At 36.6% G+C, this 22,970-nt stretch overlaps 1 protein-coding gene across 5 annotated transcripts in view; it reads right to left on the bottom strand.

The window, feature by feature from the left end:
- The window catches only part of KANSL1L (KAT8 regulatory NSL complex subunit 1 like), a 144,332-nt gene extending 122,404 nt beyond the window's left edge, over nucleotides 1–21,928 (bottom strand). For all 5 annotated transcript variants that reach the window (XM_027873502.1, XM_027873504.1, XM_027873503.1 and 2 more), the window contains exons 1-2: nucleotides 21,877–21,928; nucleotides 6,753–7,890 (exon numbers count right to left, since the gene is read on the bottom strand). In XM_027873502.1, the coding sequence (XP_027729303.1) occupies nucleotides 6,753–7,861 (1,109 nt within the window). In that variant the 5' untranslated portion in view covers nucleotides 7,862–7,890; nucleotides 21,877–21,928. The remainder of the gene's footprint in view (nucleotides 1–6,752; nucleotides 7,891–21,876) is intronic.
- Between the last annotated feature and the right edge of the window lie 1,042 nt (nucleotides 21,929–22,970).

Genomic DNA, 22,970 nt, shown 5'->3' with positions numbered 1-22,970 from the left:
AATATAAATATTAATTAATTTTATACATATATAATAAATTAAAAATAAAAACAAAAAATTCACAACAAAATGCAGAAAGCAGAAATACTAACTGCATCCTTTTCAGATCATAAGACAATAAAAATTACAATCAATAAAGGGCCATGGAAAGATGGATTAAAAATCGATTGGAAACAAAGTAATCTAATCCTAAAAAAAGTACATCAAACAGGCAGGGTCAATATAATAAAAATGACAATTTTACCAAAATTAATCTATATATTCAAGCCATCCTAAATAAACAAAAACATATTTTACTGAGTTAGAAAAAATAATAATAAAATTTATTTGGAAGAATAAAAGGTCAAGAATAACAAAGGAACTAATGAGAAAAAAATGTAAAGGAAAGAGGTTTAGCAGTACCAGATCTTAAACTATATTACAAAACAGTAATTATCAAAACTATCTGGTACTGACTAAGAAACCGAAAGGTAGATCAATGGAACAGAGTAGACATACAATCTACAGCAGCAAATGAATATAGTAACCTAGTGTTTGACAAGTGGAAAGTCTTAAGTTTTGGAGATAAGAATTCATAAAAATTGTTGGGAAAGCTGGAAAGCAGTCTGGCAGAAATTGGGCATAGCTCAATATCTTATACCACTTACCAAGATAAGGTCAAAATGGATACATGACCTAGAAATAAAGGGAGATATCACAAGAAAATTTGAAGAAGATGGAACATATTAAGTATCAGACTTATGAACAGGTGAACAATTTATGAACAAATTAAGAGATGGACAGTTATAAATGGATAATTTTGATTACATTAAATTGAAAAGGTTTTGTACGAATAAAACAAATATAGCCAAGATCAGAAAGAAAGCAGAAAACTGGAGAAAAATTGTATAGACAGATCCTCAGATTTGAGATCTCATATCTCAAATACATAAAAAAAAACTTTGTCAAATTTGTAAGAATGTGAGTTATTCACCAATTGATAAACGGCCAAAGGATATAAGCAGGCAATTTTCCAATGAAGAAATCAAAACAATTTATAGCTTTGTGAAAAAATGTTCTAAGTAATTGTAAATTAGAGAAATGCAAATTAAAACAACCTGGAGACATCATATTACACCTATCAGATTGGCTAAAACAATAGTAGGGGAAGTGACAAATGTTAGAGGGGATGTGGAAAAACTGGGACCTTAATTCATTATTGGTGGATCTCTGAGTTGATCCAACAGTTTTGGAGAGATTTGGAATTATGCCAAAAGAGTTATTAAACTGCCTACAGCCTTTGACCCAGCAATACCACTATTAGTTCTGTTTCCCAAGATGATAACGGAAAAAGAAAAAGAACCTATATGTTCTAAAATATTTATAGCAGCTCTCTCTGTGGTGGCAACAAAGAACTGGAAATTGCAGGGAAGCTCATCAATTGGAGAATGGCTAAACAAATTGTTGTTTATGTTCATGATGGAATATTACTCTGCCATTAAGAAATGAGCTCAATGGTTTTAGAAAAGCATGGAGAGACCTCCACAAAATAATGAGGAGTGAAATGAGCAGAACCAAGAGAACACTGTATACAGTAACAACAGTATTGTTTTAACAACAATTCTGAGTGATCAAGTCATTCTGAACATTATAAATACCCAAATTAACTGCAAAGATCCTAAGAAGGAAGATGCTATTTACATCCAAAAGAAGAACTGACATACATATATTCATATGCACACACACATACAGATTTGTGTCTAATGCTAGCCATGTCAAAGTTTGGGGGAGGGAAAATAAAGAAAGTTACATGATAACTTTGTTGCATATTTGAAAAGAATAGCAAGTTGTCCATAATGGGTCTGCAATTTCAGATGCAATGCTATTTTTCTATTCCACTTTGTTATGGAAATACTTGTTTTATTTCTTAACTTCAGAATACAAAAAATAATTTTAAAAAAGAAAACCATGTATTAAAAAAATAAAATATAGATCAAAGAACAAACAGTAGAAACAATCAATAATTTAATTAATGAGAATGACAACAATGAGACAACATGCCAAAATTTATGGGATGCAGCCAGACAAGCAGTACTTAGGAAAATCTGTATCTCTAAATGCTTACATCAATAAAATAGAGAAAGAACAAATCAATGAATTGGGCATGCAATTTAAAAAAAAACAACAACAACTAGAAAACAAACAAATTAAAAATCTCCAATTAAACACTGGAAATCCTGAAAATCAAAGGAGAGATTAATAAAATTGAAAAACACCCATTGGACTATTAAATAAAAGGTAGGAGCTGGTTTTATGGGAAATAAAAACAGCAAAATAGATAAACCACTGGTTAATTTGATTTTTCAACAAAAGAAGAAAGAAGAAAACCAAATTACCAGAATCAAAAATGAAAAGAGTGAATTCACCACCAACGAAGAGTAAATTAAAGCAATTATTAGGAATTATTTTGCCCAATTATATGCCAATAAATCTGATAATCTAAGCAAAATCAATGAATATTTACAAAAATATAAATTGTCTAGATTGACAGAAGAGAAAATAGAAGACTTAAATAACCCAATCTTAGAAAAAGAAACTGAATAAGCCATCAATGAACTCCCTAAGAAAAAATCCCCAGGGCCAGATGGATTCACAAATGAATTCTACCAAACATTTAAAAAACAATTAATTCCAATACTATATGAACTATTTGGAAAAATAGGCAAAGGAGTCCTACAAAATTCATTTTATAACATACAGTGCTGATACCTAAACCAGGAAACAAAAAAAAAGTATAGACCAATTTCTCTAATGAATATTAATGCAAGAATTTTAAATAAAATACTAGCAAGGAGATTACAGCAATATATCACAAGGATCATACACTACAACCAGGTAAGATTTATACCAGGAATGCAGGACTGGTTCAATATTGGGAAAACTATCAGCATAACTGACCATATCAATGACAAACCAACAAAAATTATATGATTATCTTGAATAATATAAAAAAGCTTTTGACAAAATATAACATCTATTCTACTAAAAGCACTACAAAGCATAGGAATAGATGGAGCTTCCCTAAAATGATAAGTAGTATCTATCCCAAACTATCAGCAAGCATTATCAGAAGCCTTCCCAATGAAACCAGGAGTGAGGCAAGGATGCCCACTGTCACCACTATTATTCAGTGTTGTACTAGAAATGCTTGCTATAGCAATAAGAAAAGAAAAAGAAATTGAGGGAATTAGAATAGACAATGAGGAAACAAAACTACCACTCCATGCAAATATTATGATGGTATACTTAGAGAATCCTAATCAACTAACTTGAAATAATTAACAACTTTAACAAAGTTGTAGGATATATATCAAACCCACATAAATTGCCAACATTTTTATATATTGCCAACAAAATCCACCAATAAGAGATAGAAAGAGAAATTCCACTTAAAATATCGGTAGAAAATATAAAGTACTTAGAAGTCTACCTTCCAAAACAAACCCAGGAACTATATGAACACAATTAAAAAACAGTTTTCACACAAATAAAGTCAGATTTAAACAATTGGAAAAATGTTAATTGCTCATTGGTAGACTGAGCCAATATAATAAAAATAACAATTACTTATTCTGTGCCATACCAATTAAAATACCAAAAATTACTTTATAGAGCTTGAAAAAAATAATAAAATTCATCTGGAAGAACAAAAAGTAAAGAATATTATGGAAATTAATGAAAAAAAAAGTGAAGGAAGGTGGCCTAACCGTACCAGATCTCAAACTGTATTATAAAGCAGTAATAATCAAAAAAATCTAGCACGGGCTAAGAAATAGAATGGTGGATCAGTGGAATAGATTGGGTACACAATACACAGTAGTAAATGACCACAGTAATCTAGTGTTTGATAAACCCAAAGATCCAAGCTTTTGGGACAAAAACCGCTGGGAAAACTGGAAAACAGTACGGCAGAAACTCTGTATAGACCAACATATCACACAATATACCAAGGTAAGGTAAAAATGGGTACAGTATTTAGACATATAGGGTGATACCATGGGCACATCAGGGGAGCATGGAATGGCTTAACTTAACTCAGATCTATGGACAAGGGAAGAATTTATGACCAAACCAGAGACACAGGGCATTACGAGATGTAAAATGGATTCACTATATACAATTTATAAACTTTTTCACAAACAAAACCAATGCAGCCAAGATTAGAAGGAAAGCAGAAAGCTGGGGAAACATTTTGACAGCAAATGTCTCTAATAAAGGCCTTATTTCTCAAATATATAAAGAACTAAGTCAGATTTATAAAAATACAAGTCATTCTTTTTTTTTTCCCCAAGGCAATTGGGGTTAAGTGACTTGCCCAGGGTCACACAGCTATTAAGTGTCAAGTGTTTGGTCTGAAGCCGTATTTGAACTCAGGTCCTCCTGACTTCAGGGCCAGTACTCTATCCACTGCGCCATCAAGCTGCCCCCATTACAAGTCATTCTTAAATTGATAAATGGTCAAAGGATATGAATAGACAGTTTTCAGATGAAGAAATCAAAGCTATCTATAATCATATGAAAACTGCCCTAAATAACTATTGATTAGAGAAATGCAAATTGAACGACTCTGAAGAACCACCTCACACCTATCACATTGGCTAATATGACAGAAAAGGAAAATGATAAATGTGGGAATGTGGGAAAACTGAGACACTAATGCACTGTTGGTGGAGTTGTGAACTGATCCAACCATTTCAGAGAGCAATTTGGAACAATACCCAAAGGACTATAAAACTGTACATATTCAGCAATACCACTACTAGTTCTGTATCTCAAAGAAAAAATTTTTAAAAGGGAAAAGGATTTCATAAGAAATGAGGAAGACTTCAGAAAAACCCTGAAAGATTTACATGAACTGATGCTGAGTAAAGTGAGCAGAACCAGAAGAATATTATACACAGTAACAGCAACATTGTGCGAGGATCAACTTCAATAGACTTAGCTCTTTTCAGCAAGGATCTAAGACAATTCCAAAAGACTTATGGTGGAAAATGCTACCCACATCCAGAGAAAGAACTATAGTCTGAATACAGATCGAAACATACTATTTTCTCTCTCTCTCTCTCTTTTTTTTTTTTTTGCTTCTTCTTTCTTGTAGTTTTTCCCTTTGGTTCTAATTCTTTTTTACAACATGACTTACATGGAAATATGTTTAAAAAAAGGAAAAGGGCCCTATATTTGTACAAAAATATTTTGGCAGCTCTTTTTGTGGTGGCAAAGAATTGGAAATTGAGGGTATGTCCATTAATTGCGGAATGGCTGAACAAGATATGATATATGATTATAATGGAATACTATTGTGCTATAAGAAATGATGAACAGGATGATGTCAGAAAAACCTGTAAAGACTTACATCGGGACAGCTAGGTAGCACAGTGGATAGAACTCCAGTCTTGGAGTCAGGAGGACCTGAATTCAAATCCAGCCTCAAACACCTGACGCTTATCAGCTGTGTGACCCTGGGCAAGTCACTTAATCCCAATTGCCTCACCAAAAAGCAAAAACAAAAAACAAAAATAAAACAAAAAAAAAACTTTCATGAATTGACCCAGAGTGAAGTAAGCAAAACCAGAGCATTGTACATAGTAACAGGAATTATTGTACAATGATCAACTGTGAATGACTTAGCTACTCTCAGTAATGATCCAAGTCAATTCCAAAGGACTCATGATAAATAATGCTATTTACCTCCACAGAAAAACTGATGGGAGTCTAAATTCATATTGAAACATAGTATTTTTCATTTTAATTTTTTGTGGTGGTTTTTTTTTTGGTCTGTGTTTTCTTTCACAACAAAACTAATATGGAAATATGTCTTGCATGACTGCACATGTATAACCTAAATCAAATTGCTTACTGTCTCAGGGAGTGGTAAGGGGAGGGAGAGAATTTGAAACTCAAAATTTTTAAAAAATGAATGTTAAAAACTGTTTTTACATGCAAGTAGGAAAATATAAAACATTGTATCTACATGTACATACACATGCACATACACACGCATATACACATCTCTCTCTCATTTGGATGCAGTTGTTTGTGTTCTCTCTCTCATTAGACTAGGAGCAGGGAGTGTTTTCTCTGTTTAGTATAGTGCCTGAACGTGGTAGACACTTAATAAATGCTTATGTCTTATTAAAAAAAAAAAAGAAAGAAAATGAAATGAAAGAAGGGGATAGGAAAGGAAGAGAATGAGTGATATAAAGAATTTAGTTAAAATGCTGAAATGCTAGTTTTCATAACCCAGAAAGAAAAGCCCTAAGTGAACTAAATTCTCAATCACCTAAGCCCAGAATTTAGCCTGAGTGCTGCCAAGTCACCTTGGTCAAGATATAAAACAGTCAGATTAGATCATATTTGGGGTAAGATTAAGACCTTGGCCATAAAATTAAACAAAACAAAAGTGAATAGTTAAAGGGGTGAAAAAAATCCACTTACATACAGTTTTTATTATTGCCAAAATAAATTGTCGTCTTCTCCTATTAGTAGAAGCTGAATAACATAAAAAGGCAAATAACATATACATATACCAAACTTTACTAGGTAGACAATGTAAACACAAGGGCATACTTTTTTTTTAACCACCTAAAGGACATAAAAATGCTGATCTAATTTAGAAAAAAGTTTGCTATAACATCCTATTTAAGTTAATGCGTATCATTGCTGGGTACGAAACAACTGCTAAATATCCAAAAATCTAACAATTTCACACTTACACTGGGACACTTTTTCTAATGAGCTTCTCATCCAAATCTTCATCTGAGCTGCTGTCAGTTGCATCAGAGTCTAAACCCTCTTCAACATGAGACAACAACCCTGCAGCTGATAGTGCAAACTTCTGAATTTCTGCAATGGTGCACCTTGCAAAACCATTTTTTGTATCTTTCCACAAATCACTGTCTGAATTAGATAAGCAGACTTCTGGTTTAATTTCACTGCATCTGTGGAAACTATTATCTAGAATTCTGGCAGGTTCATGAAAGATCCTCATTCTTTGGGACTGATGCTTCATAGAGAATTTCATCTGTTGGCCACAGTGTTTAACAACATGCTTTGCCAGTAGCATCTGCAAATGTTTCTGAGTTCTTTTGGCCTGGCTAAGGAGAATTTTTTGTTTGCTTACACAATGAAGTAAACGAGCATTCACTTCTTCTTCTTTCTCAGTGGCAAGGGAGCTAATACGTACATTTGTGTGCCCAGGCCAAACTTTCTTTTGAGCACACTGCAAAAGACTCTTTTTACTCTCAGCGCCAGAAGCTTTATCCAAAAGACCATTCTTTTGGTACCATTTACAGTTTGGAAGCATTATGTTTTCTACACTACTGACTTTGGTTACATCGGAATCCAAAACACTTGGCAAATCAGCCATACTCTGACTTGTGGTCTCTGATAAAGGTTCCTTTTTGATGAAGTCTTCAGAATTAGGAGAACAAATTCTACCAAGCCTAATGCTGGTGCCATTCCTCAGCACATTTTTTAGCTTATTGCAATTAGGGTCCCCTAATTTCTTTTGTTTATAATTTTCACTACACTTGTTTAATGAAGAATTAGAACTCATTAAAAAGACTGTCTGATAATGTTTCGAAGGCTGAGGAGAGCCAAAGTGTTTTAAATTCACAAAATTAGTATTAAGGCTAGGTTCAGGAGTTGGAAACCCCAGCACTGAGCAATTAATCTGTGCGATGGAGTCTCCCTTTAGTTTTTCTTCACCAGTTCCTGGATTTTCCATACGAAGCACTGTGTCAGACTCCATGGTTCTAGACAAAGAAGATGACAAGTGGATACCATGTCCCTTCATTCCGGCCTCTCTCAAAGCTGGGGTCATGGCGACTCCTATGGGTAATTGTAGGAAACCTGGAAATAAAATTTGAAAATGAATAATCAAATATTTACACACTTACACATCAAGTTTTTTCACTAGCTCATAACTTTTCTAGATACAGCAGTACACATTTCTGATTTAAAAGAATAGAATGGAACTCCTTCCCCTTCTAATTCTCCCTCACCCTCGACTTTTTCTATGTTAATGAGACTTTAAATAGCTCACTAGGGTGGCAGTAAGTACAAAAAGTACCATTCCTTCTGTAAGACTGAGGCCTAAAACTCCAGATAAAGTTTCAAAGCACCTAGACATCATACACATAGCAGGTACTCAAGAAATATCTAAGTGAATGAATTAATAAATGCATGAAAGTTAATGTCAAGACTTTCATATTTAGACAAACTTGTATAAGATATCAAAGGAAAAATTTTCTACCTCTGAATCTAGGCCCTTACTTTGGACATGACCTGTAATCACACAGTTTCAATAAAGGCTAGAATTAAATACTGTAAAACACACACACCCTATGTGTGTGTGTGTGTATATATAAAATTGTTTTATTCCTACATTTATCAGTATAATATTCACTTTTAAAACTTATTTTAATCATCTGTACCAACACCTAAAACTCATACTATTCTTTTACAATAGCTATCTGCACTAAACACAAGAGGACTATAAAAATATTCCTAATTTAGAAACTATGAACCAATATATTTTAACCTTTAGAAGAAACTCTCCCATTCTATATAGTGTACATACTTTTCTAAACCATACTTAAACAAGAATTTCCTCTACCACATAACCAACAAATGGTCATCTAGCCTTCAACGTTTTCAATGAAACAGAACAGACTAACTACTGAGGTAGCCAGACTATTTTACTTTTAGACAGCTCTCATTGTTAGGAAGGTTTATATCATATCAAGCTTAAATTTGCCTCTACAATTTCTACCTATTTGTCCTAGTTCTGCTCTCTGTTGCCAAGAAGAAGAATCCGTCCACATGATAACCCTTCAAATAATTAAATGGAGTTGCTACATTCCCCCTTAAGTCTTTCCTTAATATCTCTTAAAAATCCCCAGTTCCTTCAACTGATCCTGACTTAGCAAAAGCTGGAAGCTCTTCATCACTCATGTCGTCATCCTCTAAGTACATTTTACTTCTCAGAAAGAATTACTTAAAAATCATAAAATATTAGACCTGGAAGGTGCTGAGGTGATTATCTAATCCAACACTTTCATTTTATAGATGAAGAAACTGAAAAACTAGTTGGTTAGTGGCAGACTCGATTAAAAATTCGGGTTTCCTAACTCCTAGTCCAGTGAATGCTGTTCACTAATCCACACTGCCTCCATAAGACAGACATAAACTTATATTTTAGCAGAGCAATGCATCCTTATGGTATGAGCTATTATACCGTGCTCTAGAGGAATTGCTTGGCACTGGTATTTTAAAGATGCAAATTTCTACGTAGCTTTTTGCCTAAGTACTCATAAGAGTACAGAAACACAATAAATATTAATACTTAAGCATATAAACAAGCAAAAGATTATCACAAAAAAAAAACCACAACTGGTCTGACTTGTAAAGAAGCACAGCTTAAAAATAGTTACCCATGCACCCTTCAAAAAACAGGGTCCAATCCTAGTATCCAGCCTCACCTTACTACTTTATAACCCACAAAACTCACTGATACATGAAAGGTCCCAGCTGACAAAATCGAGTGGTTTTTTTTTTTATCATTTTGCCTAAGAATACCATGGCAGATAACAAAGAAGCTATTTAAAGATTTCAAAAATGGGGGCTAATCATCGGAGTGGGAGAGAAAGGTTCATGATATATAACCTGAGAATCTAAATTTTTCATAGCCTTGTTTGGTTTGTGCACGTAAATCAGTGCCATTCTAAGGCTACAGCCCAAACAAAAGAGAAACAAAAGCTAAATTTTGTGTAATGTATCCAAGAATACGAATTTAATAATTGAGGGTCCCTACAATGGGTCCCTGCAAATGTGAAGGTCCCAAAATGATCCAAGATTAAACCTCCACAGTGTCACCATCTCCTCTGGGGCTTCTCCAATTTCCACTAGCACCAGTGGCTGGTTCCCAGAGGGAGTGTTGACTACTACTGCTCTCACCATACTTCAGCAGCATATCCCATCCATACGCACACCCTGGCCTTCTAACCCCTCCTGTACTACCTCCCAAAATCAAAACCACTAATACTTTTAAAGGTGTGCATATATATACATATATTTGTTAGTATATATGTATATATAATTAACATGATAATCATATATTACTTAAAGGCATATATTATATATAAAGTTGTGTAATAAGTATGTGTATAGGGTTTTCCTGAATCTAGGACTTTACAATCCCTCTACATTTAGGCTTTTAAGTATCAATAAATAAGAAAAAGGTTTAGATTTTGTTTTGAACACACATATTCTAAGACATCAGTTGTCATAGAACATATTGATAAAGATTCTTCACGCACTGGAATATCTGAGTTGCTTTTATTTTCTTATACTTTTTAGCATATAAAATAGACCAAAGCAAAATCTATTTTAAAATGCACACAACCTCATTGCTAAATAGTGTGAAAATATTCTGACAATGGATGCCTTAGAATATATGTATATGTATATATATGTATATGATCAAAACAAAATCCTCATATCTATTAATACTTTAAATAATCAATGCAAGGGGATTATAAAATCCTAGACTCAGTAACCCCACTTTATTATATTTTACACACAAAAAAATTCAAGTCCAAATAACAGAAGTCTTCTAAACACTATGGCTTTGAACTCATGATGGAAAATGCTATCCACATCCAGAGAAAGAACTATGGAGTCTGAATGCAGATCAAAGCATACTATTTTCACTTTTTTTTGTTTTTTCTTTCTCGTGGGTTTTTCTTTTGTTCTTATTCTTCTTTCACAACATGACTAACGTGGAAATATGTTTAATATGATGGTACATGTGTAATCTATATCAGATTGCTTGCCATTTTGGGGAGGGGGGAGGGAAGGGAGAAAAACTTGGAACTCAGAATCTTATAAAAGTGAATGCTGAAAACTATCTTTATATGTAATTGGAAAAATAAATTACTATTAAGTGCAAAAAAAGATGAAAAATGGCAAAAAAAATCTAATGTCTTCATTAAGTGAGAAATAAATACATGTTAATAAAATCAGCAGATACTTATTTTTTTTAACAGCAACTTCCACCATATGGAAAACTGCTCCAAATCACAAATAATTTAAAAAATACAAATTTAAACAAGTCTAAGTTTCCACCTCACGCAGTAAAGGTGACAAAAAAATTTATAATCATTGAAGGGGATGTGAAAGAATGGGAAAACAAATGCATTGTTGATGGATGTATGATTTGATCCAACCATTCTGGAAAGGAATGTGGAACTATAACCCAAAAGACACCAAAACGTGAAAACCACTTGATCAAGCAATACCACTAGCAGGCATGGGTCCCAAAGCGACCAAAGAGGGAAAGGGCCCATATGCACAAAAATATTTATAGCAATTCTTTTTGCTGTATCAAAGACTTGGAAAGAGGCTGCTCATCAACTGAAGATATGTGGTTGCACATAAAATCTGATTTTTCTGTTTTTTTTGTAGATGAGGATGTTCATGCTTATTTGTCAAGCTAAGAATGACCAAAAAACCAACCAATTTCCAAGGTAAGACAAACAAGAAAAGAGGTTCCTTCTTATTTCCTATACATTCTACATCCAGAACAAGTGGTATAATGATAACCATAAGGCATAAAGTTCCCAAACTACCTTTTAAATTAAGAAAAAAAGATTATGTTCAATGCAATATTTATTGAGTGTTATTATATTCAGATTATGTTTATTTGGTATGAAGTATACCACAACTCTTAGATGACCAGGTTATTCAATTCATAAAAGGATATTACAAGGAATACTAACAATGCTCAATTTACACAACACACTAAAGAACTCAAAGTGTCCTTGAAAAGAAAAGCTTAGTCTTTTATGTACATTTAATTCCTAATTATTAGTGTTCAAATGATATACACACTTAAGAAAAAACAAAAAGCAATTCTTTAATATCAAGCTGGATCCTGGAGAATCTCCTTCCAGTGGTTCTCCCCAATCCTGTGCTTTGCTATTCCAAAGATTATCACCTTTGATGAATATTTACATTCATGGAACATGAATCCTAAACTTGGTGTTGGTCACAACACAGGAAAAAAATCATAATTCTTTCTCCCTCAAATTTAGTTCAATAATAGGGGGCTTCAGAACCTGAAATTCAATTCAGCAAGCATTTATTTATTAAGTGTCTACAATGTGTCAGACATTATTCTAGGTGCTGGGGTACATAAATAAAAAAATGAAACCCCCTTTAGGGGATGACATTGTACTGGGGGAAACTACAAGGACATAAAAAAGTAAATACAAAGTAATAGGTAGAGGAAGGCACTAAAAACTGGGAGAAATAAGAAAGGTCTCTTGTAAGAGGTAGCAGTTGGGTTGAATATTGAATAAAGGATAGGATTCCAATAGGCAGAGGTAAAGAGGGAGGGCATTTTAGGCAAAGCCAGCTTATGCAAAGGCATGAATGTGTAACACAATGTCATTAACACAATGTCATTACTGGGAACAATAAATAAGCCTGATCAGTGAGAACTAAGAGTATATAATGGGGAAGAATTTGCAGTCAGTATGGAAAGAGGCTAGAGTCAGCTTATAAAGACTTTTAAATGCCCAAAAGAAGAATTTGTATTTATCTTCTAGGCAAGAGGATGCCACTGAAGCTTCTTGATCAGGGGGATGATATGGTCAGAACTATAATTTAGAAATATTAATTTGACAGCTGTGTGAGGGATGGATTGGAAAGGAAAAAGGCTGGGTGTGGAGAGACCAATGAAAAGATTACTACAATAATTCAAGGGAGATACAATGAAGGCCTGAATTTGGAGATTAAGGTGTGAAAAGGAGACAAATGTGACACATGTTGCAGAAGCAGAATCAACAAAATTTTGCAACTGATAAGATATAGGGAGTGAGCAGAAGTCAAGGATGACTCCTAGATTACTATCTTGAGTTATTAGAAGAATGATGATATCCTCTACAGAAAGAAAGAATTTAGAACGAATGGTAGGTTTAGGTGAAAATACAATGAAATCTATTTTATATTTCAGCTGCATGTAGAACATTTAGGTAAAACTGTTGACTAAGGAGATGGAGTTATGTAACTGGAATACAGGAGAGAAATAGGATAGAAGACACATTGAAAAAAATAAATTCTTCTACTACTTGGAAACTGGAATGCCAAGCTAAAATTGCTTCTTCAGTATGTAAAGGGATCTGTGGTTTTGTCAATGTAGTTACTCCCTCCACTAAAAAAGACTATAGTTTCTCCTCTGATGCTTCATTACAGTATAGGGGTAACATTGAGTTCCCAAAGGCTATGTCAATAGAGTCCAAATTCTAGTAAAGCCTGCCAAACTGGAAAATGCTTCCGATATGGATTATATCACCTAAGAACAAGCCTACATAAGAGTACAAAGGTTTATCAGAGGATGAGCTACCAGATGATAAATATTTTGGCTCCAACAACTTATGAAACTACCCATGGGTTGCTTAAACTACAAAATAACCAAACTCAATAATTGCATACTATAATAATATACTTTCAAAGTGAAAGAGAATGAACAATCAAGATACTGTCCACTCTATGTCATCTGTACAAATGGCAAAGAACAATGAGTATACAGACAACTACCATATACATTTACATAACTACTTTTTAACCACAGAATTCCACAATTACATTTGGCTTAAACTAAAAATAAAGTCTTCTGCATAAGGCAAAGACAAAAAGTTTTCTGGCTTTCTGGGTAGCATTAGTAATTAACCTTAAAAAAAAATACAAAAACTGGCTATAGATAATCTTTAAGCTGGCAATCCAGAGTTGACTTTATGTATATATTTTCCTTGCAAGTCTAACCCTCTCCTCTCAAAAATGAAAAGAAGTGCCCAAATATCTGAGAACTGATAAAACTGGTGAGCCTGCGCACTTCAAAAAGTCTGAAAATGACTTTTATTACTCTGAAGTTTACTGTTATTATAAACAAAATCAAATTTAATAAAAAATTAAAATGGTCAAATCACTGCTAGAGCCATAAATTTTAATTTTTTTTCTAAATTTATGCTTTAACCCAGGGAACATTCCTTTTGAGCTAAAAAGAATAATTTTTATTTGCATAAGTTTTGTGAACCTTTAAACAAACTTTTCCCTGTTGTTTCCAAAATGTTTCTATTAGTGGCTTAACTTGTAATTTTAAGAAGATTTCTAATTTTAAGGAGATTTTAAGAAATAAATGTTTTAGGATTTGGCATCATTTAAATGGAATCCAACAATCTGTTAACATGGAATACTTAGCAAAACATGTACTCCTTAGGTTGCTTAGAGCTGCAAAAAGACACAAAATTAATATTTATTGAGCTGGGTTTGATACTTAGTAACAAAATATTTATGAATCAAAGTATCTTCCTCATAAAAAACTAATAGAACTTTCGGCAAACTTCCAAATACTGGAAGTATACTATTCTAGAAAATCTCCCCTTCATTTGACAATCTTAAGCCTATACTAAGATTTACTCCTGAGATAATTCACAATAAAGGCAAATTTCAAAATCTTGCTTATCTTATTCTAAAGCCCAACGAATTTGTGATTTTTATATTGTCTATTGAAGGGATTTTTTAAAATTTTCAATCTGAAAAGTAATAATAAAATCTATTCCTTAAATACTTAAAACTCACAGAATTATAATTTGGACAATTTCAGAGTATTAACATGTATAGCAAAGGATGTTGAGTAATTTCAGGTAATAGAAAGGAGATAATAAAAAGAGATCCAAGTCACTCTCTTGAATTTTTAGAAGCTCAAGGATCCTACAGTAAGGAGAATTCATATATATATATATATGGACACATATATGCACATGTACATACATATGTGTATGTGTGTGTGTATATATATATATGACTCAATTACCATCTTCCCTTTGACAATTTTCCTTCAAAAAAAAAAAAAGGCAGAACACAGGAGTTAATTCAGTCTAATAAAATTAAAAGGAAAGCATTTATGTAGATTACTGCCTTCTACAGCTGCTCAGCAGAAACATGTAAACAGAGTTCTATAGTGTCATGTTTTCCAGATTTTTTTATAGAACAATTTGGGAAGTCTCAAAACTTACAGCAGTCTGCTACAGTAATTGGCATGTCCAGGATACGGTTAGCTCAGTTCTTTAAAAGTTTATAAGTAAGAGTTTATTAGTGAGAAATTTTATAACTAAGAAATTCTTCTGCTTTTAAAAAATACCTAAAAAGGAATTCTCTTTGAAACTAAAGGAATTCAATTAAAGATAAAAACAGCTTGGGTGGCCACATAAGACATCAAACAAATCATACTTCAAGTAGAGCTCATTATTTTTCAGTTATCAGTGCATGACTCAGAAACATGACTGAAGGATCAAGTTATCTACTTGATCACCAATGGTGGTATGTAAACCTAGATACAGCAAGTTTACATCTTAAAGTACATTAGTTCAGCCATACACTTTAATCGCAAATTAATTTTATGTGGCAGAATATGCAGCGTATAGTATCTAAAAATATTACATCTGGGACTCACAAACGTTTAATAACTACTTGAGAATTAGGGGAGGAGAGCGTAGGATTTGGCACAAAGAGACTGTCAGAACAAAAAGATAATGAGAGTTAATAATAGGTTTTTAAAAGAAGGAGGATTCAAAACAATTCTCCCCCTAACATAATATTTAATAATATCTAACATTTACAAAGTAATATCTAACATCACATAATATCTAACAGCTTTGAGGTTTTCAAGGCACTCTACATATGTTATCATATTTGATCCTCATAATAACCCAGCAAGATAGGTGCTATTTTTATTGATAAGGAAATTGAGACTGAAAGATTAAATGATTTGCACAGAGTTACACAGGTAGTTGGTGTCTGAGACAGGATTCAAAATCAGGTGTTCCTGACTTCAGATCTGGCATTCTATCTAATTTGCTACCTAGTTTCCCAATTTAAAAAAAGTTCATATCCATTTTGCAGATAAGAAGAAATGTTAGAAAACTAAGTAAAATGAAAATAGTTAAGATACTAAGAGTAATCTATTGGTTTAGAGTGAATCTTGAAGTTCACATCACCAAACAGCATTTTATTCACTTCAACATGGTACATTAACATCATGTTTATCTCAAATGAGTGAGATAAGGTGCTCCATATAAATTAATTTTCCAATTAGCTGAAGCTTACCCCTTTAGATAACAAATCTTTTTTATAGTTAACCATTTTATGTAGAATTCATAAAGCATATTCCATGTTTACCTACCATCTTAAACAGAATATATTTAATAAAATTAAAACTTTTCTTAATGTCATTGTTAGAAATATAAATTATTATACTGTCTCGAATAAACAGTCCCTGGAGTTACTAAGAAAACTATTATTAAGAAGGGTTATTATAGATAGTGATTTTGCTACTTCCAGTTATTCCCTTTATCACTGTTAACTGTCATTTCTCAGTGTTTTAGTCCTTAACAGCCTCACACCCCAGCTGCTTTTAATCTACAATCCCAGTCAGCATGTTTAACTTTAAAAACAGTCCTAGGACTGGGCCTAAGGTGTCTCTAGGCTTTTCCTATATAAAAAAGTATGTGGATGGACTTAGTGACTTTTCTAGTCACAGTATGTCTGGGGGTTGATTTTCTACCTCAGTTTTACTAAGACAGAGATTGCCTGCTCAAGTGCTCTAGGACCAGCCCAACTGGTTCCTTGGTGCCAGGGAAAGCCCCCAAAGGAGGGGAACCTCAGCTTGGGACCAGATGCAGTGCCTTCTCCTTATGTGGAGCCTCATCCCCCACTCTCTTGAGATGAATCTAGAGCTGGTATAACATATAAATTTAATCTAATCCACAAGTACTAGATCTGCATATATATATTGGGCTGAACTACTGACCATCTGGATCCAGCCCTAGGTCATCAGTGCTTGGGTAAACAGCAATGCTGCCCATCATCATCTCATCACTTCTGCACCATTGAGGGTGGGACCCCCAATCAACTGATATTTCCCTAGTCCTTTTTTAAAATCTATTTTTGAGAGGGATGCATATCATATCTGTGATTTCATTCTTGCTGGGCATTCCTGCAGCAGAAAATTCCTCCATCAAAGTAGATGTTCAACATCTCTGTAATTTATAGTCTCAGAAAGTTGCCTGAGGCACTGAGTCAAATGACTAGTCAATAGCCATGCAACCAGTACATATCAGCAGCAGGACTTGAACTCAGATCTTCCTGACTCCCAGAATACCTCCCTATCCACCATACCACACTGCCTCTCCTTACCTAGTACCATTATCTGTAAATTTGTACCTCCTGCCCCCCTAATATGTGTGATTGAAACTCACTGTCTCCCAACGCAAAGATCTCCTTCCACAGACCTTTCCTTGTCCTTTCATCCCTATTCAGCTCAACTCTACTCCTCTCAAGTCCCTTTCATCCTCTGCCCTAGCTTTCCATCATATAATCAACCACCCACTCTGTGGTTAACAGACTCCCCTTTTCTGTGGATGTCTTCATTTTGTTCTTTGTCCTTCTTTTTGCATTCATAAACACAAACCTGGCTACTCTAGTCTAGAAGACACTGCATTCTTGTCTACCCTCTTCAATGCTATCTATTCCTTCCTATGTCTCCTCAAATACTGAACCTGGAGCAGCAGGCATATTCAGCTTCTCACTGCCAGATCCCTCTGACAGCACAAGTCAACGAGCTCTTTCTTTTTGAAGTTCATTGTTTCCATTTGTATAATATAGTCCAGGTCTTTCTGAGTATAATCTACCAGCCACAAAGACACACTTTCTCCTTGCCAAGAAGTACCCAATTCACAGTATTCCGTTGGTGGTCTATACAGCATGACCTGAAGCTCAAAGATCATCTCCAGAAAGCTAACTATTGTTACTAAGAGCCATCTCTAGTCGAGAAGCGGTCAGTGAATTCTCATTTGGAATAGTGCATGTAATATTTGTTTCTTGGTATCCTGTCATCTAGCAGTATGATGGTGCCTACAGCATGTCTATATTCTACAAAGCTACTGCTTATATCCTACCGCTGACAACATTTCTTGACTTTATGTACCAATCTGGCCTACAGAACAAAGAAAGGAAGGAGTTTACCTCTTTATTGCCTGAGAAATCATTGTACTTGTTGGATACAGATCTAATATGAGGGGCATAAATAGCTTACAACTCAAGATAAGGGTATCCTTGCAAGCTAATGACCACTGTAAAAAGGCTTATGGACTAGTTTAATGCTTAGCCCTAAGCTAAGGGCTAACCCACAGTGCCTGGCACTTAAAAAAATGATTTTTGACTGCCTGCCTGACTGATGCTGCCTTCATGGACTATTTTTCATCTGGTGACTACAATATAGGTAGCAACAAAGGGGGATTGAGGCAATTAGCTCTCACATTGCCTCAAAGGATGCTAAACCCTTCCCAGTAGAATAAGCCTGCCATGAATCTCACTTGGAAAAGATGGGCTTAGAGGGACTGACCACAAGACTGATTTGGCTTGAATACTTTTGTATCCATTTCTCTACTCAAATTGTTTTTATCGTCATTAAACGATTTAACATTTTTGAAAAGTATGCTGAATAATGTCTTTCCCTCAAACCAAGAAAGAATCTAGTCCCATGGAACAATATACTTCCTCCTTCACACAAACCCCTGTCCACAAACCTGGAGATTTCAATAACCTGATATTGATATCCTTCCTCAAATGCTCTGGCCTCCTCTCAGTTCATCAACATCAATTCCCATGACCTGCAACCTTCACTCCACCTAAGTCCACTACACAGAGGACAAATCTGCAGATCTCACCATCACCCATAATTGCAACAACTCCATTATTTTAAATTCTAAAAAGTTTCTCCCTTCATGATAATCTCCTGTCCTATTCCTACTTCTGCTTCAATTCTCAGTCTTTCTTTATCCTCACCATGGGATGCAGTTTCTCCATACATCCTTGTTATCAAGAAAAACAAGTAAACCAGTGTGGCTGGACAGTAGAAAGTGTGGAGAGGAGGAAGATGGAAAGATAGGAGGATCTAGGATTGGGGCGGGGAACTTGCAGCCATGAGGCCACATGTGGCCTTCTAGAACAAAAAAGGATCAGTAAAATTTGGATTCAGTCAAAAGGCCTCACTTAAGGATCTAGAAGGCATGAGGGCCAGCTCTATTCAAAAGAATGGAAACAGAAGAGAGTAGATTTGAAAGGGACCTCAGTTGCCATATAATTCAACCCATATCTGAATAGGTATCCCTTCTATAATATACTGAACTTGTGGTCATCCAGCCTTTGCTTGAAGAACTCCAAAAACAAGCAACCCACTACCTCCTGAGGAGGTCCATTTCACTTTTGGGCAGCTGCATTTGTTAGGACACAGGTAGGCAGCTACAGTGGATAGAGTGCTGTACCTGGAGTCAGAAAGACTTGAGTTCAAATCTAGCTTTAGACATTTACTAGCTATGTGACCCTGGGCAAGTCATTTACCCTGCGTTTGCTTCAATTTCCTCATCTGTAAAATGGATATAACAACACCACCTACCTCTCAAGGTTGTTGTTAAGGATAAAATAATAATATTTGTAAAGCACTTTGCAAATCTTAATATATAAATACTAGTTATTATTATTATGATCAACAAACATCATTCTCAAATTTGCTTCTTTGGAACTTTTACCCATTACTTCTGTCCTCCAGGGCCCAGTTCTTCATATAATATGGACTCAAGGTGGAAGAAGTCAGGGTACTCTGGTTTAAATCTCAGCCCTGTCACTACATGTGTGATATTAGGCAAGTCACTTAACTTTTCCAGGCTTCAATTTCTTCTAGGAAATGGCAGCTTTGGATTAGACAACTCTAAGATAACTTTCCAGGTTTAGATGTGTAAGTGTTAATTAAAGTGGTTAGAAATGAGAACAAGAGGAGAAGTGATTTTCATCTTAGCATGTGTCAGCTCTGAACCACAGGAACAAGGGGATCAAGAACTAAGAGTTTGCCTACCACAGCATGAAGGAAGAAACAGTTGCTCAGACCCCTACCCTCCAGGTTCTGTGATGACTTAACACAATGTCAAGAATTGGGGAATAGTGAAGGGCAAATAGCAATAACCAGGACCTACACTATGGCTGTGGCTGCAGGGAGAAAAAGAAATAAAATGAAAACCAACAAGTTTTAGCTACAGATCAAATAGCCACCAACAAATCATATTTGAAGATTCACACTTTGTTTATATTCCTCCAGTTAGAAAGCTTTATGAAACCTACTGTTGTGTCAAAGATACATACTAGGCCAAGGAGATACAAATCTAAATTGCCTGAGATCAGAGACAAGTGTCCCGTTTGTTTCTCTAAAGGTTCTAGAAAAGCCTTGCACACAGAAGCCAGCCGAAACATATTTACTTGTTCGATTCTTAATCTCTTATTCAACCAACTTTTATTTTAAAGACTTTCCCACCACTATTAGACATACTTGTTTTTTGCCCAACATGGATGTTTTTTTTACACCACTACTTTTTCCACGTTAAAAGGGAAAGAAGGTTTTGTCTTCAGGACACAGTGTCTATAAATACTTCAAAATAAGATTTTTGCTTAAAAGCAAACATCACCCAGAAGTCAGCTGATCCATATTCCACAGGTCCATATCAAGTTACAAATGACCCCGGCAGTGAAATACCACATTCCCTTTTCCCCCAAACCTTTTAAGTTCAGGAAAAACAAAAAAAAGAGAATGCCTGCAACGAAAACTAAACACTACTTTGTTAATTTAGCATAACTTCTTAAGCTTGTGGTAGTGTTCTAGTTGATAGAATTTGGATCTATCGGTGATTATCATCTAGTCCCACACCTTCATTTTTACATTTGAGAACACTGAGACACAAAAGGCGAAGCAACTTCTCCAAAGTCTCACAGGCTCAGGCTTTGCAGAACTAATGCACAAGCATAACTAATTCGAGCTCAGATTCGTTGACTCTAAATCCAGGGAACTTGCCACCTCACCACACAATGAAGGACAAAAACTTCTACCAAAACAATGGAAGAAAGATATTTGAGTCAAGTTTTAATATCCTCAATTAGCAGCGAGGTCAGACTTATCCTTTCCCCCTCCTTGGCCGGTGGGAGGGGGGAGAGCCCGGGGGGGGGGGGGGGGAACACGCTAACTTTACTACTCTATCCACTTCCAAATACAGTCTCAGTTCCTTCAACAATTCCAGCTCCATCATTCCATCCTCTTAGGGGTGTGCTGAGTTGGTCCACTTTAGGCTACACACACACTCACTCTCTCTCACACACACACACACACACACACACACACACACTCTTACTCACTCACACACTCTCACTCTCTCCAGCCACGGCCACACCCATCTTAAAAAGGAATCAAGGAAAGTGGGAGGGAGAGGATGTGAGGGTGGTACCAAGCAAGGAAAACGAAGAGGGAAATACAACCCACGTGCTCTTCCCTTTGCGCACGCGCCAACCAAAACAAAAGAGAGGTGGGACAGACCCCGCCCTCCCCCCACGTGACTCACGGCCAGGCCCGCCCTTCTCTCTTTCCCTGCTCCCTGGTCCCCTCCCCTCAGGCTCTCCCCGGCTGTTCGGTTTTGGCAGTTTAAATTGGGCTCCGCTCCCGACCCCTCCCCGTGAGCGCGAGCTTCTGCCGGGGACTCAGTGACTAACAGCCCCGAGAAGCCTCGGGGGTTGGTCGGGCGGTCCCCCCGCCGGGGGGGGCAGCGCTCCTCCTGCCCCCCTCCTCCCGCCGCCACTTCCCGCGCTGCGGTCCCCGGCTCTGGGCGCTCCCCGCGCCCCCCAGGGACGGCAGAGCCCGCTCCCCCTCAGCCCGCCGCGGAGACCCCAGCCACTCGCCTGCTGGGGCGCCCCCACTCCCCGCCGCCGCCGCTGCAGCACCGTCGGTCCGGCCGTGGTGGGGGCTGCTGAGGTGGTGTCTGGCCGCCCGCCGCCTGCCCGCCTCCCCCCCCCGCCCGGGGCGTTGCCAACCCTTCTCCTCAGCTCGCCCCGGCCGCCGCCGCGGTTTAACAGTCCGCTGGCTGCCCGCAGCTCAGGACGGCTCGGGGGATGGAACCCTGCCGGAGGAGGCGGGGCCGGGCGCGGAACCGGCCAATCGCAGCGGGGGAGGGGCCGCACTATGCAAATTGAGGGCGGTGAGAGGTGGGGAAACCCCCAGGAAGAAGGCGGGACTCGCAGGAAGCGTTTCTCTGCGTTCTGGAAGCGGGCTGGGAGCCCGAATCAGGCTGAGCTGCTCCCCTACCTTCCCTTCTCCCTCTTCTCCACCCTGCGCATCATCCCTCCCCTGGTCCGACGCGCAAAAGATCGAATAGAGTTGCTCCTTGGCCACTGCTTCAGCCCGCCGTGTACCCTGAACTGCCCTCCAACCTGTTTACTGTAAAATTAAGATTTTCACTGAAGGCATCCCCGTTAGGAAAAAGTCAGGGTGACCGTAACACCTACCTAGAACTATATCTCGCTCCCGACCCACGCCATCCCCGGCGCTCACCTGATGGGTTTCAGAAGCAGCTGCTTCTCCCCGTTACACAGTACAGGGCGTCTGAACGAGAGTCAAGCCAGCGAGTGCAAAAACTCGGTATCCCCGGACCAGCCTACAGATCCTAAAATCACCTAATTTGTGTCTCTCTGAGACAGTCTCCTTCCTGGGCATAAGGCAATTGAGCTAACTAGATTCTTGTAAAACCAGGAGTTTGTTATTTGAGAGTTTTAACCTCTGAATGATAACTGATTTGAACCATAAGAAAGTATGTCAGCTCCGCGGTAGCGCGGTCAAATAAAAAAGAGACGGTAAATGGAGTGACTTGACCCCGGACATCTAATAAATATATCAATATGGGGGCCTGGTCCTACACTCCACTAAACTACACTTCTGCATTTTTCTAACCCAGAATTTTTTTCGGGTTGATTATTCTTTCGCTACACTAAATATGTTA

The sequence above is a fragment of the Vombatus ursinus genome, unplaced genomic scaffold (genome assembly GCF_900497805.2).
Source record: "Vombatus ursinus unplaced genomic scaffold, bare-nosed wombat genome assembly UNPS02014802.1, whole genome shotgun sequence".
NCBI lineage: Eukaryota > Metazoa > Chordata > Mammalia > Diprotodontia > Vombatidae > Vombatus > Vombatus ursinus.
This window is presented reverse-complemented; position numbering and strand designations above follow the sequence as displayed.